Below are 13,123 nucleotides of genomic sequence, written 5' to 3' on the forward strand. Positions count from 1 at the left end.
GTTTCAGTTAGATCAGACCAGCTGGTAGTACTAGCCGCCCAGTTGCTTTATATACCCGATCTATGTTGGGATCGGTTATAAAGACCACACTCGAGACGATCCACGTCAGGCAAGGCGTCGTAGAGGCCAGCAGACAAGTTCTGGCCACCGCAGAGAGGGTGCGATCAAGAGGTCGATCAGATCATGCCAAGTGCCGTCTGATAACGCAAATGGATGTATAAGGAACAGCTCCCGGGTCAGCAGCAGAAAAACGAGGACTAGAAAACGGGGCCAAAAGCAAAAGACGGGAGAATATCAGACCACCCTCTCTTTTTAGGACATCACCTCACATCGGCATCATTCAACCAATTTGAAGAAGACGGCAAAAGGGGGGCAATCAGGAATAGAAAAAAAAGTGACGAGACTCGGACCGGACCAGGACCGACCGATTTTTTTTTCTCTTCTCTTTTCTTTGCAATTTTTTTTTCCGGCCCAGAAGTTTATTCACAAAGTTTATCGACAGGACGAGGCTCTCGGGAAGACCCGTGCCCACCGATGGAAGGAAGACAAAGTGTACTTAGTATGAATCAATGATGCACCGGAATGGAAAAGGGGCCATGCCACCACTGTGTAACCAAATAAGCTCTATCTGCGTGGCATCTGAGAAGACCAACAGACAGATTGAGAGCAATCACAATCTTTGAGCTATCTTTGACTCGCCAGTGATGCAATCTCTCCCCCCGCGTTTGAGGAATGTTCCAATGTGCCGGTCCTGGATTTTGCCACCGATGACGAATGAGGGACGATGTCCCACGCCCCAATGCACCTAGCTTAGAGCAGACACCGTTCAGACAATCGATTACCGGTTCAAGGACACAATCACATTAATGAAACTATATTACGGTCCCCTTGCCGCAGGTTCTCGTTGTAGGCCGAATATATATCAGGTGCGCTGGTAAATGCCGAGCAACCACGCGGCCCGCAAAACAGCCAATCCCCAGGCCATGCCGACACTATCTCGAACCACATTCAATTTACTTCCCATGACCTCTCTCCAGCCCACCGGCACCTCAGCCACTGGAATGCCAGCGAACTCGGCCAGCATGAGCATTTCCACATCGAAAATCCATCCTTCGGAATGCATGAACGGGATGATGTAGGGCAGGGAGGCTCGCGTGAAAAGCTTAAATCCGCACTGGGTGTCTTTGATGGTGGCGGTTTTGGAGGGAGTCAACAGCCGGAGAATGAAATGGAACGAGTGCATGAGGAAATTGCGCAATTTGGATCGCTACCGACACCGATTAGCAAGAGCCATCCTGTAAGATTCGAAATCTGAGTAGTGCATCAGAAGCGTGATAAACCTTACCTTGACCACCGCCTCACTTCCAACCATGTGGGCGCGGGAGCCCACAGCCACACCGCGACCCTGAGCATCCTCGACCCCTTGACAGGCCGCGACCAGCTTACCGAGATCCTCGAACTTACTGGCTCCATCGGCATCCGCGAATACCACATACTGGCCACGAACGTGTCTCATGCCATGGGTCACAGCGCCGCCCTTACCTCTGTTCTCAGTCAGGGTCACCACTCGAATCGTCCCGGGCGGAATATGGACACCCTCTTGCGTGCCCGGGGTCCAGGGCCCAGAGTAACCCTTTGGATGCAGCGAGAGCTGATGATCGCGAGCAAACGTGAACGCCGTCTCTTCCGTTTTATCCTTGGACCCGTCGGAGACGATGATGATCTCCCAGCCCTTGTTGTCGTGCACGGGGCGATACGTCGCACTGCCATTGGCATGCCCGTTCGCCAGCTTGCGTTGACGGAGAGTCTCCTCCGCTACACCAGAGCCCGCGCCATTCGGGGTGGAGCTGGTCACCGTGCCATACATCCGTTCCAGATAGTTCACAGCCTCTTCCAGCATGCCCCCCAGACGATCTTCTTCGTTGTAGGCGGGCACGACCAGGGAAAGGAATAGCTCCGGCTCTTCCACGGACGGATCGTCGAGGATCCGACCGGCACGCTTCTTGGCGTTCAGAGTATCCTGCCAGCAAGGTAGTTCTTGAGGTTCCGTGATCGCTCCATCTTTAGTCAGGGTTCGATATCGTTTTTCTTCGGGATATGGCTTCCGTGGTACAGGTGCGACCGCGTAAAGGGTAGCGTAGACCTTTAGAACTCAATCACGCGGTTAGTTACTGCTCGGGGTAATTGAAGCCAGGGAGCCGAGTGCACCCAGGGAGTAGAGCGGGACCAGGAGTAAACATACCAGCACAAGGAATCCAGTGAAGGTTGCGGCAAAGGTGACGAGCAGGACGGAGAGCGGAACATTAGCCAGCAGCTCCACGCATTGGACACAGATGTCGGACCACGCTTCTTGAGCCATGGTGTAGATTAACCAGTCGTCGGACGGGGGGATACGAAGGAGCGATGGCACAGTCGCCGCGGGCGGAGGAGCTCAAGTGCTCAGAGGGATAAAAATAGGGACAATCCGATCCTGGCCAGCCATGCGACACGGAAACTGTCCTAGGAAAAGTGAACGGTCACGGTGAATAAAGTAACAGTTAGGAGGGAGAGGGAAGCGATCCCAGAGTGAGGGAGATGGCCATCCTATTGACTATTGAGGGGGAAGTGGAGGCAACGTGGTTGATCCGAGAAGGCAGGCGGGTTTAATTACAACCATCCAGAGTAAGGTTACTAAGTAAGGTAACCAAGTTGAGACTAAGCACAGTAACTTAACTCCGCTCCTTCCGCCGAGGCCGCGCGACGGAACGACCACCACCTGTCCTTTTTGCGCGGCCTGAGTCGTCACCCGGTGGAGACCTTTTCGTTCTATTTATTGTTCTTCCTCGCATATAACATCTTTGGGCAATTTAGGTTCCAGGCAAGCCGCTCCTTTCGCCGGTAATCGAAAATGTTATATTCGGACTTCTGACCAACATTTATCTCATGGCTGATGAACCGTAGTTATAGGTCTTATCGGAGCTATTGAAACAAAGAACCTTCTGCTATGAGGCCAGGCACGAGCCTGACACGAATCAAGGAGCCTGAGCACCTTTGCCTCCCGGCTTCAATGGATCGGTGGACCATTGATAGAGCCGTTATCTAGAAAGCAGACGACAATCGGGTTTCCTGTCCAGACTGGCTGGGTCTAGTTGATGCGCTGGATGGATTATGAGCCTGGCCGCTGCCCTCAGCCTCGTATGCTCCCGAACCACCTGAGAGGTCAACCTTCGGCTAGGAGACTCAGGTCACAACCGATCAGTATAACAGATCGTTAGCCCGGTAGTCTTCCTGTTCTATTGTCTTCTGTAGTTGGGGTTATAATACTAGCAAGAAGTGCTGAGCCTTTCTATACCGGTCGTTTGCATGATATCTTTCAAGACTAGGGCACCTTCGCACGCTGCGATGGTTGCTTTCCTTTGCTTGTTTGTGTTGCAAAAGGATTGTGTTTCTCGGCGATCTCTTCGAGGTCCAGAGCAAAGCGAGTCGTGGAGAATTTTCGAGTCTCAGAGTCATACGTAATCCAACGGTTGAACTGCCTCCCATCAGTATATCATTGTGACACCAGGTTCAATGAGAGCTTACCCCGGAAAGCCTTATGCCCAGCCAGAGGCATCTATACATTCTCGTTATATCACGAGATGGCCGCTCAACATGCCTCCCGTAGTCTACAGTAGGCGCACCGTCAAAGAACGATGGGGGATAGAAGCGTTGGGCCCAACACTGTCCTCTGATGAGAAAATCCTCGGCCACCCAGGTGGTTTCCTCAGACACCGGAAACTCAGACCTTTCCGCGATGTGCGGTTTGATGTAGCTGCGAAACAAAGAATTGAGAAATTCAGAGATTTTCCTCCACGGGATGACAGCCTCCATATGCTTCATCCCTGTGGGGGTCAACGCGAGGCACCACAGAAACGCGAGGTAGACATGGCATGCGGCGTAGATATTCTTGTCGCCAATCCGATCGAGGAGCACCGACATTGTCTGATACGCCATATAAGAGCCGTAGAAAAATGTCGGGGACAGATCCGGCGAGTCTCTGGAGGCGAGCAACTCGTTCTGCACCGCCTCAAGGTCATCCGGCAAAGTCCAACGAGAAGCGGCCGATGCAATCCAGTCTTGAACGGATACTGGTTTGCTTTCATTTGATTCATCGAGTTCAAGTGATAGAAGTGCATCCTCGTTCCCGTATTCCAGGACGGCCGCTAGATTACAAGCTGAGATGAAGAAACCTTGCAAGATGAATGTCTCTCCGAGATGAACCACGTACTGATCCAAGTGCGATAAAAAGGTATTAACGGCATCGTGGACGTCGTCGTTCACGTCTCCGGTGAAAAGGAACGCGTGCGCAGCAATGAATGCACTGATCGGTGGAAAACGGTGCATCGCTTTAGAGTCTTTCAAAAACGGATTGAAGATGTCGAGAACACTTGTCTCCGTGTCTAGATAAGGCTGCCCGACGAGGAGAGATTTTGTGTAATAGAAGAGTTTCTGTGTGACATCATGTCGAGCCAAGACTCCCAGATGGTGTTGGAATTTACCCATGTCCGGGTTCCGGTCAGCTGCTCGATTGTACCAAGTCATTGCAACGCCAGCCCACAATTCGGATTCCTGCATGTCAGCAGTTCGCGTGGCCATTCGGTACCTTGAGATATCTCCTAGACATTCCATCCAGGTCTCTTCGTATGCAGGCGCTTCCAGTAACAAAGTTGTTATCATGCTATAGGCGAGGTGAATGAAAGACAACATGTGCTCAAGGGAGTGCGGGAGATGATGACGCATCATCTCCAGGTAGTCATGAATTCCGTGGCGCCACAAGCGAGTTGGCATCATGTATGTTTCGGGAAGGCTTTTCACACTTGGGCTTGCTTGGGGATTTGCGCAGGCCAAGAAGAAATCATGGTGCTCTTTCATTAGCGTCCAATGCAGGTCAGTGATCACTTGAAGTTGGAGGTGCGTGGCCAAAGTATCCATGGCGAGGAGTTGCTTGTCATATGCTATGACGCTATTCTCGCACATTTCTAGACCAGAATAAGTTGCTCGGATATCATTGATCCGATTCTCTTCTGTTAAAGGTTTAAAATCAGATTCCGGTTGCAGAAGGAGCCCATGCGATGCTGTACCTCCAGTTGTTTCAGTGCCAATTCCCACATGACTCTGCTCCTCGCTTAACTGTCTCGCGGATTCTCGGCCATAGCTGATGTCCTCCGACGACTCACGTGACCGCTGGGTCAAGGCCGCCTCTTCCGGGCTGGCGCTCCGCGTCAGCGATAGTTCGTCAGATGAAGTTGGACTGAGATGAAATCGTTCTGACTGGAGTTGCGAAGGCGGAGTGCGGTCACCGCGCGGCGCATTTGAGTCGTGGGCCGCGAACGGTGGTAGAGTTGCGACTCTGCCGGGCGAACTACGGCTCTTCGTTTTCTTTCCGATCGCTTTTGAGCTTCGTGGTCGGAATGGAGAGGACCCTCGACTGCTATTTGCTTCCCATCTTCGAGGGCGCTGCTTCGTTGACATAGCCGATGAGTTGAAGCCAAGAGCCTGCTCACTGGCGCCATCCGAAACCAAGTCCACTGGAACGGTACCATTAGAAGCACTTCTTTCAGGCGCAAATGAGGCACTGGCTGAGTGGACGGCTTGGTTGGTGATCGTTGAACTAGCCGGAGAACCATCACCCCGAACCGATGGCAAAGAAGATTTTCTGCACATAAGATCAGAAACTTGGGAAACTTTCCGACTAGACATGCATCCAAGAAACAACAGCGAGGCAAAATCTGCAAAGAGATGGGGGTAACTCACCTCAGAGATTCAGCGTCGCCATCGGCAGAATCGTGATGCCAACCTGACCGAGGTTCCTGACCATCATTTCCGTCACTCATTGTGTTGGCAGCTTATGTAACAACGTCATCTGGTTGGAAATCAGTTCTCCGTCAGTGACAATGATGAATTGGACTGGGAAAGTGTGATGAAGAGAAAGAAAATAGAACTCTGAAGTGTCTTCTTATTCCTTCTTTTCACCCCCTATCCCGTGGGTCCTCTTCCCGTAGGCAAGAAAGCGAGAGATGGATATAGATTGAGGAAGTCTGGGAATACGCACGAGATAGTGTGAAAGGGCTTGAACCAGAGACAGTGTCGGGTAAACGTGCGCAAGATGTCGCGATAATGCTTGACTGGGAGAGAACAATAGGAAATAGAGGGAAATACTATTTATAAGAGCGCAGACATGAAAATGGTTTAGGTTTCTTTAGGCAACTAACCCCATCTCTGCCTGGGACGCCAGTGCGAGCAAACCGGTTCACCGAGGAAAGGCGCACGAACAGCTGAAGCGCCCTCGACAGAAGGAAACTGCGCTGGGGAGTAGGAGCAGAATGAGTACTCCGTATCTAGCTTCGACCTGGTGAGAGGGGGGAAGGTTAATTGTATGAAGAAGAGATGTATCTCAAAAGGCGACAGAGGCTAAAGTAACAGCGAAGTGGAGATGTGAGGTAAGTAAAGGGTGTAAAGGTTGTAAAGTGCTAGTAAGTAAGTCAAGTGCCGAGACGGAAGGCGAGGGAATTATTGGAAGCCTTGGAGGGCCAAAGCCCGCCCGCAGCAGCAAGCACGAGTCAAGCCGAGGGGCAGAATTTCGCGCGATCGAAGCTGGCTGGCTGGGAGTAAAGTAGAGATGTAATCTATCTGGTAATGTTCCGGTAATGTAGACTGACAGAAAGCCCACCACCGCCGTCGCCGTCGTTGCCTGCCTGGTTGCCTTGTCTTGTCTCGTCACAGCTTGTCCTTCTCGACTTCATCCATACTTCTCCCACGACTCCCTTGCGAACAGCATCAAGGATCTATCATCCCACTCCGTCACAGTTCTCGTCAGTTCTTCTTGTCTTATTTTATTTTATCCTATTCTTTGGACGAAAGCGATCCTGTATCCTGTCTCGCTGATCGCGACTCGCCTTCAATCGGCAACCTTGAAAAGAACAAAACAAAAAGGCCGCATTTCGGTGGCGTTGAGGCTCTCCTTTCTTTCATTCTTTCGATTCAGTAGACAGCAACTAATGTCACAGGATGTTTTTCCAAATCAGTGTTTTCCCTCAGTGCTTATGCCCAGATTAGGAGAGCTGTCAACGGGTCGGTCGCCTTGTCAAGCTCATCCGAAATCAGGAACCCATGCATTAATGCCCATGTCCCATGTCGCACTAATTCATCATCTCACCCGAACTTTGTTCAACGGTAAGGCCGTATTTCGAGAGAATGTGCATCGGAAAGTCTACCTACATGCGTATTGACACCAATGTTGATTATCAACACTGAGAGTCTCATGCGGGTGGATCCTGCGACGTCGACGCCGAACCCGACAATTTGGGACACCCACCCACACTCCTTGCATGCAGCAGCAGGCTGCCGATATCGTTCAATCAAATACTCATCGCTGCCACTCAACCGACAAGCTTAATTCCAGGGATGATGATGGCTTGCCCTTGCGTCATAGGGTGCGCATCGAGTCTTCTCGAACGACTGACCACGCGAAGTCATTGATAGTTACCATTGATCCACATTCTAGAGTCCAGGCCGTTAACGCTCATCAGATCGCATTCATTTGGCAAATCGAGAGTTCGCCGTACGGCGTCTGATTTTGATCTTTCCCCCTTGATACCTCATGACTCGTTGTCGATCAACAGATCGCGCATACGCCATTGTCCGCCTGACATTTTCTTGCCTCTACGACGACCCTACTCACAGCCCTGCAGATGGTCTGGCCCTTTTTTCTTTTGTTATTGAGCCGGAGTCTTCACCCGAGACAGCCGCAATAGCCGTTTTCTGTCTCTTATCCTTAGGAGTCAATCCCGTCGGCTCCAAATAATCGGGTTTACCCTTGCATGGACACCGCTTATTCGATCTAATGATAGGCACCGACCGAAATTCTGCGAGGTAACCCTGTCGGAGCCGTCTATGGGTGCCCTCGGTGTTCGTATTCGATGAGATTGCATCTCGAGCGGCTTGGGCAAGAGCACACTGGTGAAAGCTACTGACACCATTAGAGTCGTACTCCGTACAGCCATGGGCTTCATTCGTTACATTACTTTTGTTTGGGCAAATACCGTGTGAAAGGGGCATCGCCCATGATCAGCGCGCCACGTTCAACGTCCAAGGCTTGGTGCCACTGCCTCTACTTTCAGGGCCTGATCGCCCAGGCAGTCCGAATAAGGCTGGTGGTGCGCGGCGCTTTCGCCCGAGTCACAGATTCCTCGCAAAGGATAGTCATATTCGACTGTGGTACCTGCAATCCTTATGATCTTGGGTATAAGTCGTTCGTATCTGCCAGGAAAGCTGTAGTAGGAAAGCTCGTATCGCATTTGTCATCTGCGCTCAGTTCAGTCCGAGCGTAAGGTCCTTAGTATTTATGATGGCCTGTGGTTCCACCGGCTCGTATAACTCCGGTGTCAGAGGGATCTTCTCTGCAAAGCCTAGTGCCTGACTATAGTTAGGCATGCTATAGCTTCAGCTTGCCAATGCGCCATTGTTAGAGTTTCTCTGCCTGACTGACATCGGGCCAGAGCCGCGGACCGTGCTGAGGCCTTGTAGCTCAAACTTAAGTTTGAGATTAGTGCAACTGAAGTTTACTCCTGAAATAGCACTGAAATCCGATGCTCAAAAAAATTGTACCGTACATAGGCACAGTACAGTATACAGTATGCAGTTGGCAAATATTCAACATTGGCTGCTAAAAGCTTCGTACTGTACATGATACATGTACAACAAGTTCAGTAATCACGATTGGAATTGAACTGATTCTACTCAGTTTATGGAACAAGAGAGAGGATGCTCACATGGTGTACGATATTTACTACTGTACGCACAGCACTTGCCGAAAGTGCCGGGCTCGGCAGTCTTCAGTCCAGCCTTGACAACAACAGCTCTTTCCTCAGCAACCAGTCTAACTTTAGATAATCGTTTTCCTAAGGAAGCCTTTGTTATCAGACACGACATTGGACCTGTCCTCATTCAGCGACCTGGCTGATCTGCATCCATACTATTGTACCCACACCGACCCATGTCAACAGCTCTCAACCAAGGCAGACAAACATGCTCTCCATGCATAAGCCTGTATACACCACAGAATGCTACTTCGGACCAAGGCAACACATTGCATTATTCTTCCAAGACTTACTAGTTGAGATAACTCAGCATTCATTGTCTCAGCAGACACTCTAATCAGTACCGCCTGGTCTGCATGGTATTACCTAGTATTGCGAAACGTTCAACAATCCTAGCGCAAGAACCACTAGTTTCTATCGGTGATCAGCCTACTGACCGCTAACCACTAGTTTAGATAACTACAGTGAAGTAGCTGCTCGACGAACCAGCCAAACCAATCCAGTCTAGTGGCTGCCTTAATCCATACGGCCCATACCCGGCCATGCGCATTGCCGCTCCTTGGCGCATCCTTCCTCTTCTTCCCGCAGGAGGTTGTTCACAAACTCGAACAAACAACCAACCGAATTGACGATGGATCGTCGGTTTCTCCTTTCCCTTCAGACGGGACGACTCAATAAAGAGAAAGGTGATGAACCCCGCTTCAGGTACGGAGTACCTGACCATGTACCTCCAGCGCCAATCATGCAAGTCACGTCGGCTGACAGCACATGGTCATGGACGAGTAGCTCGAATTCGGACGAACCAGAAAGAGGCTGCCATTTACCCTTGCTGTGCATATCCCCGATTACAATTCAGCCGGATCTTCCTTCGTCCCCCTCTCATACCTTGGCTTCATCTCCGTTCATATATGATGCAGAACAGACCTACATGCAAGATGGCCCTCTTTGAATATAGTGTCGAAATAGCCCACTAGGTATAGATGCACCAGCGTCGAAAACTTAGCTATAGTCGCTAACGCAATTTCATTCGCGGAATCTCATCCGTCTAAGCTGCGACTGCGGTAGCTACTTCGTGCCAATCCAATACAGTCTATTGGTTCGACCGCGCCCCCTCCCCGTGTGCATATGGAACGTCAGATTCGATCGACAAAGGCGACTACTGACAGCCGAAAGACATTTCGCTCGCTACGGGCTCTTCAGAGAATCCGAAAACAAACAACAATGCTGCGCGGGATAGTACTTTCCTCATCGGCAATCTGGAACTTATTTCCGAAGAATTGATAATCCCTTCATGATCGAAGTTGGAGTTGATATCCTTGTACCCCAGACACCCATGCAGTGGGCTTTGGGATGTCTTTCGTATATTATAATGTTGCAGTGCGGATTCCTACTTGAACACAGAATCCCGATTAACTGAGACTGCTAAATCGCCACAATTACAACACGGCGGGTACTCCTCACTGCAAATCCCTGTCAACATCTTATGTGGGGTAATGCCATTCAAGTATAGGTCCGAAACTGATAGAACAAACTCGCCAGAGAAAAAGCAAGTCACAGTTCCAAGGGAAGCTCGCGTTGAAAGAGGGGGCGCCATGTCACGAAAGCTGTTTCTGCCACATAACCCCAACTTGCATTTATCTTTATCGCTACCTACTAAGACAAACTTCCAGGTTCATATCGTAAAGCTGGGAAGTCATTTCACCTGTCTGCTTCATTTCTTAGTGGAATTTCTTGCTTATCAATATGGATCCGCACTTCAGTGAGGACCTACTGGAAGGCTATTCCGATACAGAATTGATCAAGCATGTCCCTTTCCTCTCCATATGACATCTAGTTGCCGGGTGTGCAACCTTTCCTCAAATTTCATAGCTACAAACTATACATTTACAGAGACAGAAGATGCTATGGAGGCTATGGAGGTTGCCAAAAGACTTGGATTACGCGGTCGGCCCTACTGTACGAAGGACAGTTTATAGATTGTTCAATACTTACATCATCGTGGATCGAACCGAGGGAAATACATTGGACGTCATCTGGACAGCTGTTCACGACTCTCAAGCTTGGTCTACAGCTTCGCTGATGCATAAAAATCCCGCGATCCGTCACCTGCCAAACGCCGGGTCGCTCGCGACAGGCGAATGCAGGCCTTTCTGGCTGGAAGATAAGTACGGTCTTCCTACCCGTTCAGGACCCAGAGAACTCAATCAGTTTATCCAATGCTGGCCGCAATTCACATCCATGCCGCCGGTAATGCAAGTCGTGGATCAAGACCCCATGCCAGATGCCACCGAGCCAATACCAATAGGCACGAAGTTTGTCTTCACTCACCAGATCTTGCCCGCGAAACCTTCTTGTTTCTCCTGACTGGAGGTCAGCTGTGGCTTCTTGATTGGGAGTTCGCCGGGTTCTGTCCCATCAGCTTCGAGTACGCTTCCATGTATGACTTCATCATGCCGCAGGACTGTAATTGCTTGGCCTGTTTACGGTGTACTTTGTTCACTTCGGTTACTCGTGGGTGTTACAAGGCAGAAGCTCGTATTCTAGATAGCATAGAGTCGAAATTCATACATTTACTGTGGGGAAGAGGTTCGAGCTGTCGAAGAATAGAGGGCCGGTTAGGTATCCCGTAAAATAGATATGCGTGGTTCAGATAAGTCTAAGCACCGACTATTCGCTCTCAATACTAGCATATGTATACCTGAGTAAATGAACACCGCTCAAATGAGATAGCTAAGGCAGGCAGTAAACTAGAGTCATCAGAACCAAGGCCGGTTCAACACAAAACTATCATATATCCAATGAACGTCGTCAATCAGCACAACCAGCGCACTGCCCCTCTCATCGGATCCGACTCGGAGATATAGCAGCTACCATAAATGTCGCGTGACCAACTCCGACCTTGATTCTCATTCCTGGTCATCGGACGATCGGACAGACCTCGGACGACTGACCCGGGAACCGGGAATCTGACAGAACTTTCTTTCTCGTTGTTCTCCTCGCATAAAACCGGATAGGTTAAATCGTCGCAAAACTACGGAGTGCAGCTAGACTTTGATCCCAACAGATCGTACGAACAAGCACCCCAGCACTCTCTAAGACCTTGCTCACCGGATCCAACGTCCAACGCTGCAATCGGAATCGATAACCAAGAGACATAATGCACAGACCCAGAGGTAGAAGCAGCGATGGCGGGGGAAAAGCGACAAGGAAATGCGATGCGATCAACCTTCAACTTTCAACTTTCAACCTCGACCTAGTCTAGAAGTGAGTAGAGGAGCCTAGTGGCATTCCAGGAATTCAAGAAAGGCAAAGATGGGTCTAGCTGATCGATCCTCCCCCGCTTCCTGAATATGGCTAGCTAGTTAGCTGATTTCACGCCCGACAGACAAGTGCCAGACAAACAGACTACCCAAGCAGCGCAGCTGAATCAGATTCCGGGATAGACAAGCAAGACCAGGACAAGAAACAGACCCAGAACATGAACGCGGGCGGGTCCTTGCTTGCCAGCTCAAATGAATGCACCCGATGCATCTCTGATAGCACAAAAATACCAGAACCAAGGCCTCGCGACAGCTCGACAAGTACCAGCCAGCCAGCCAGCCAGCCAGCCAGCCAGCGGTGAATGACACACGACTCACCGAGTCATGACCTGCATCTGGAGGGTCAGAAACTGACAAGCCCGAAGCCAATTAACCTAGATAGAACAAAAACCAAGATCCTCCATGTGACAGGGATAGTCACACTCTCATTGACAGACAGCACTGCAACAGACAATCAAGACTACAAATTTCACCCCAAGGAGGAAATAAAAAAAGCCGAGGGATCAAACATCAATCGACAGATCTCCGATGAAACAGACGACGGCAAACACGCATCGTAGATCTGCCAATAAAAGGGCGTCGATCGGATCGTATCGGAGAGGGATACTCGATTGCGCCCAGCTCAGCCCATAGTGAAATCCAGATCGAGTTGTTGACAACTTTTCCAGCTCTTTGATGGTGGGACAAGACGTGGGCATTGGGTCCGGGAAGAATGACCGGAAAGGATATATCGGGGAGAAGAAAGGAAGTAAGGTAAGGTTTGGGAATGAACAGGGTCAGAAACAGGCTTTGCCTTGATTGGAAACAAGGGGTAAATCTCTTGTCTTTTTCGCCGGGGTTTGTCGGCCTTTGGGGGTTGTTTTCTGGGGTATCCTTAGCTGCTTATGTGTAGATAGTTCCATGGGGGTGGCTGCAATGTTGCGGCGTGATATGCTTGACCGGGCTTGTGGTATTTTTCCCTCCTTG

At 50.3% G+C, this 13,123-nt stretch overlaps 3 protein-coding genes across 3 annotated transcripts; 1 reads left to right on the top strand and 2 right to left on the bottom strand.

Moving 5' to 3' along the window:
- Nucleotides 1–922: 922 nt before the first annotated feature.
- Nucleotides 923–2,359, bottom strand: BO97DRAFT_340685 (dolichyl-phosphate beta-glucosyltransferase; the record flags this gene model as incomplete). Its single annotated transcript, XM_025691607.1, has 3 exons — nt 923–1,267; nt 1,346–2,143; nt 2,243–2,359. 3 exons carry the CDS (start codon nt 2,357–2,359, stop codon nt 923–925), a joined length of 1,260 nt encoding a protein of 419 aa, XP_025553392.1.
- A 999-nt stretch (nt 2,360–3,358) lies between these two features.
- BO97DRAFT_422670 (uncharacterized protein) lies at nt 3,359–5,852 on the bottom strand (the record flags this gene model as incomplete). The annotated part of the gene is made up of 4 exons (XM_025696810.1): nt 3,359–3,511; nt 3,562–5,042; nt 5,100–5,674; nt 5,773–5,852. The coding sequence occupies 4 exons, from the start codon at nt 5,850–5,852 to the stop codon at nt 3,359–3,361; spliced, it is 2,289 nt and encodes a 762-aa protein (XP_025553393.1).
- A 4,728-nt stretch (nt 5,853–10,580) lies between these two features.
- On the top strand, nt 10,581–11,467 carry BO97DRAFT_432929 (uncharacterized protein; the record flags this gene model as incomplete). The annotated part of the gene is made up of 3 exons (XM_025697571.1): nt 10,581–10,643; nt 10,728–11,153; nt 11,213–11,467. 3 exons carry the CDS (start codon nt 10,581–10,583, stop codon nt 11,465–11,467), a joined length of 744 nt encoding a protein of 247 aa, XP_025553394.1.
- Nucleotides 11,468–13,123: the final 1,656 nt, after the last annotated feature.

Source organism: Aspergillus homomorphus (assembly GCF_003184865.1).
Source record: "Aspergillus homomorphus CBS 101889 unplaced genomic scaffold BO97scaffold_9, whole genome shotgun sequence".
In the NCBI taxonomy this organism is placed as follows: domain Eukaryota; kingdom Fungi; phylum Ascomycota; class Eurotiomycetes; order Eurotiales; family Aspergillaceae; genus Aspergillus; species Aspergillus homomorphus.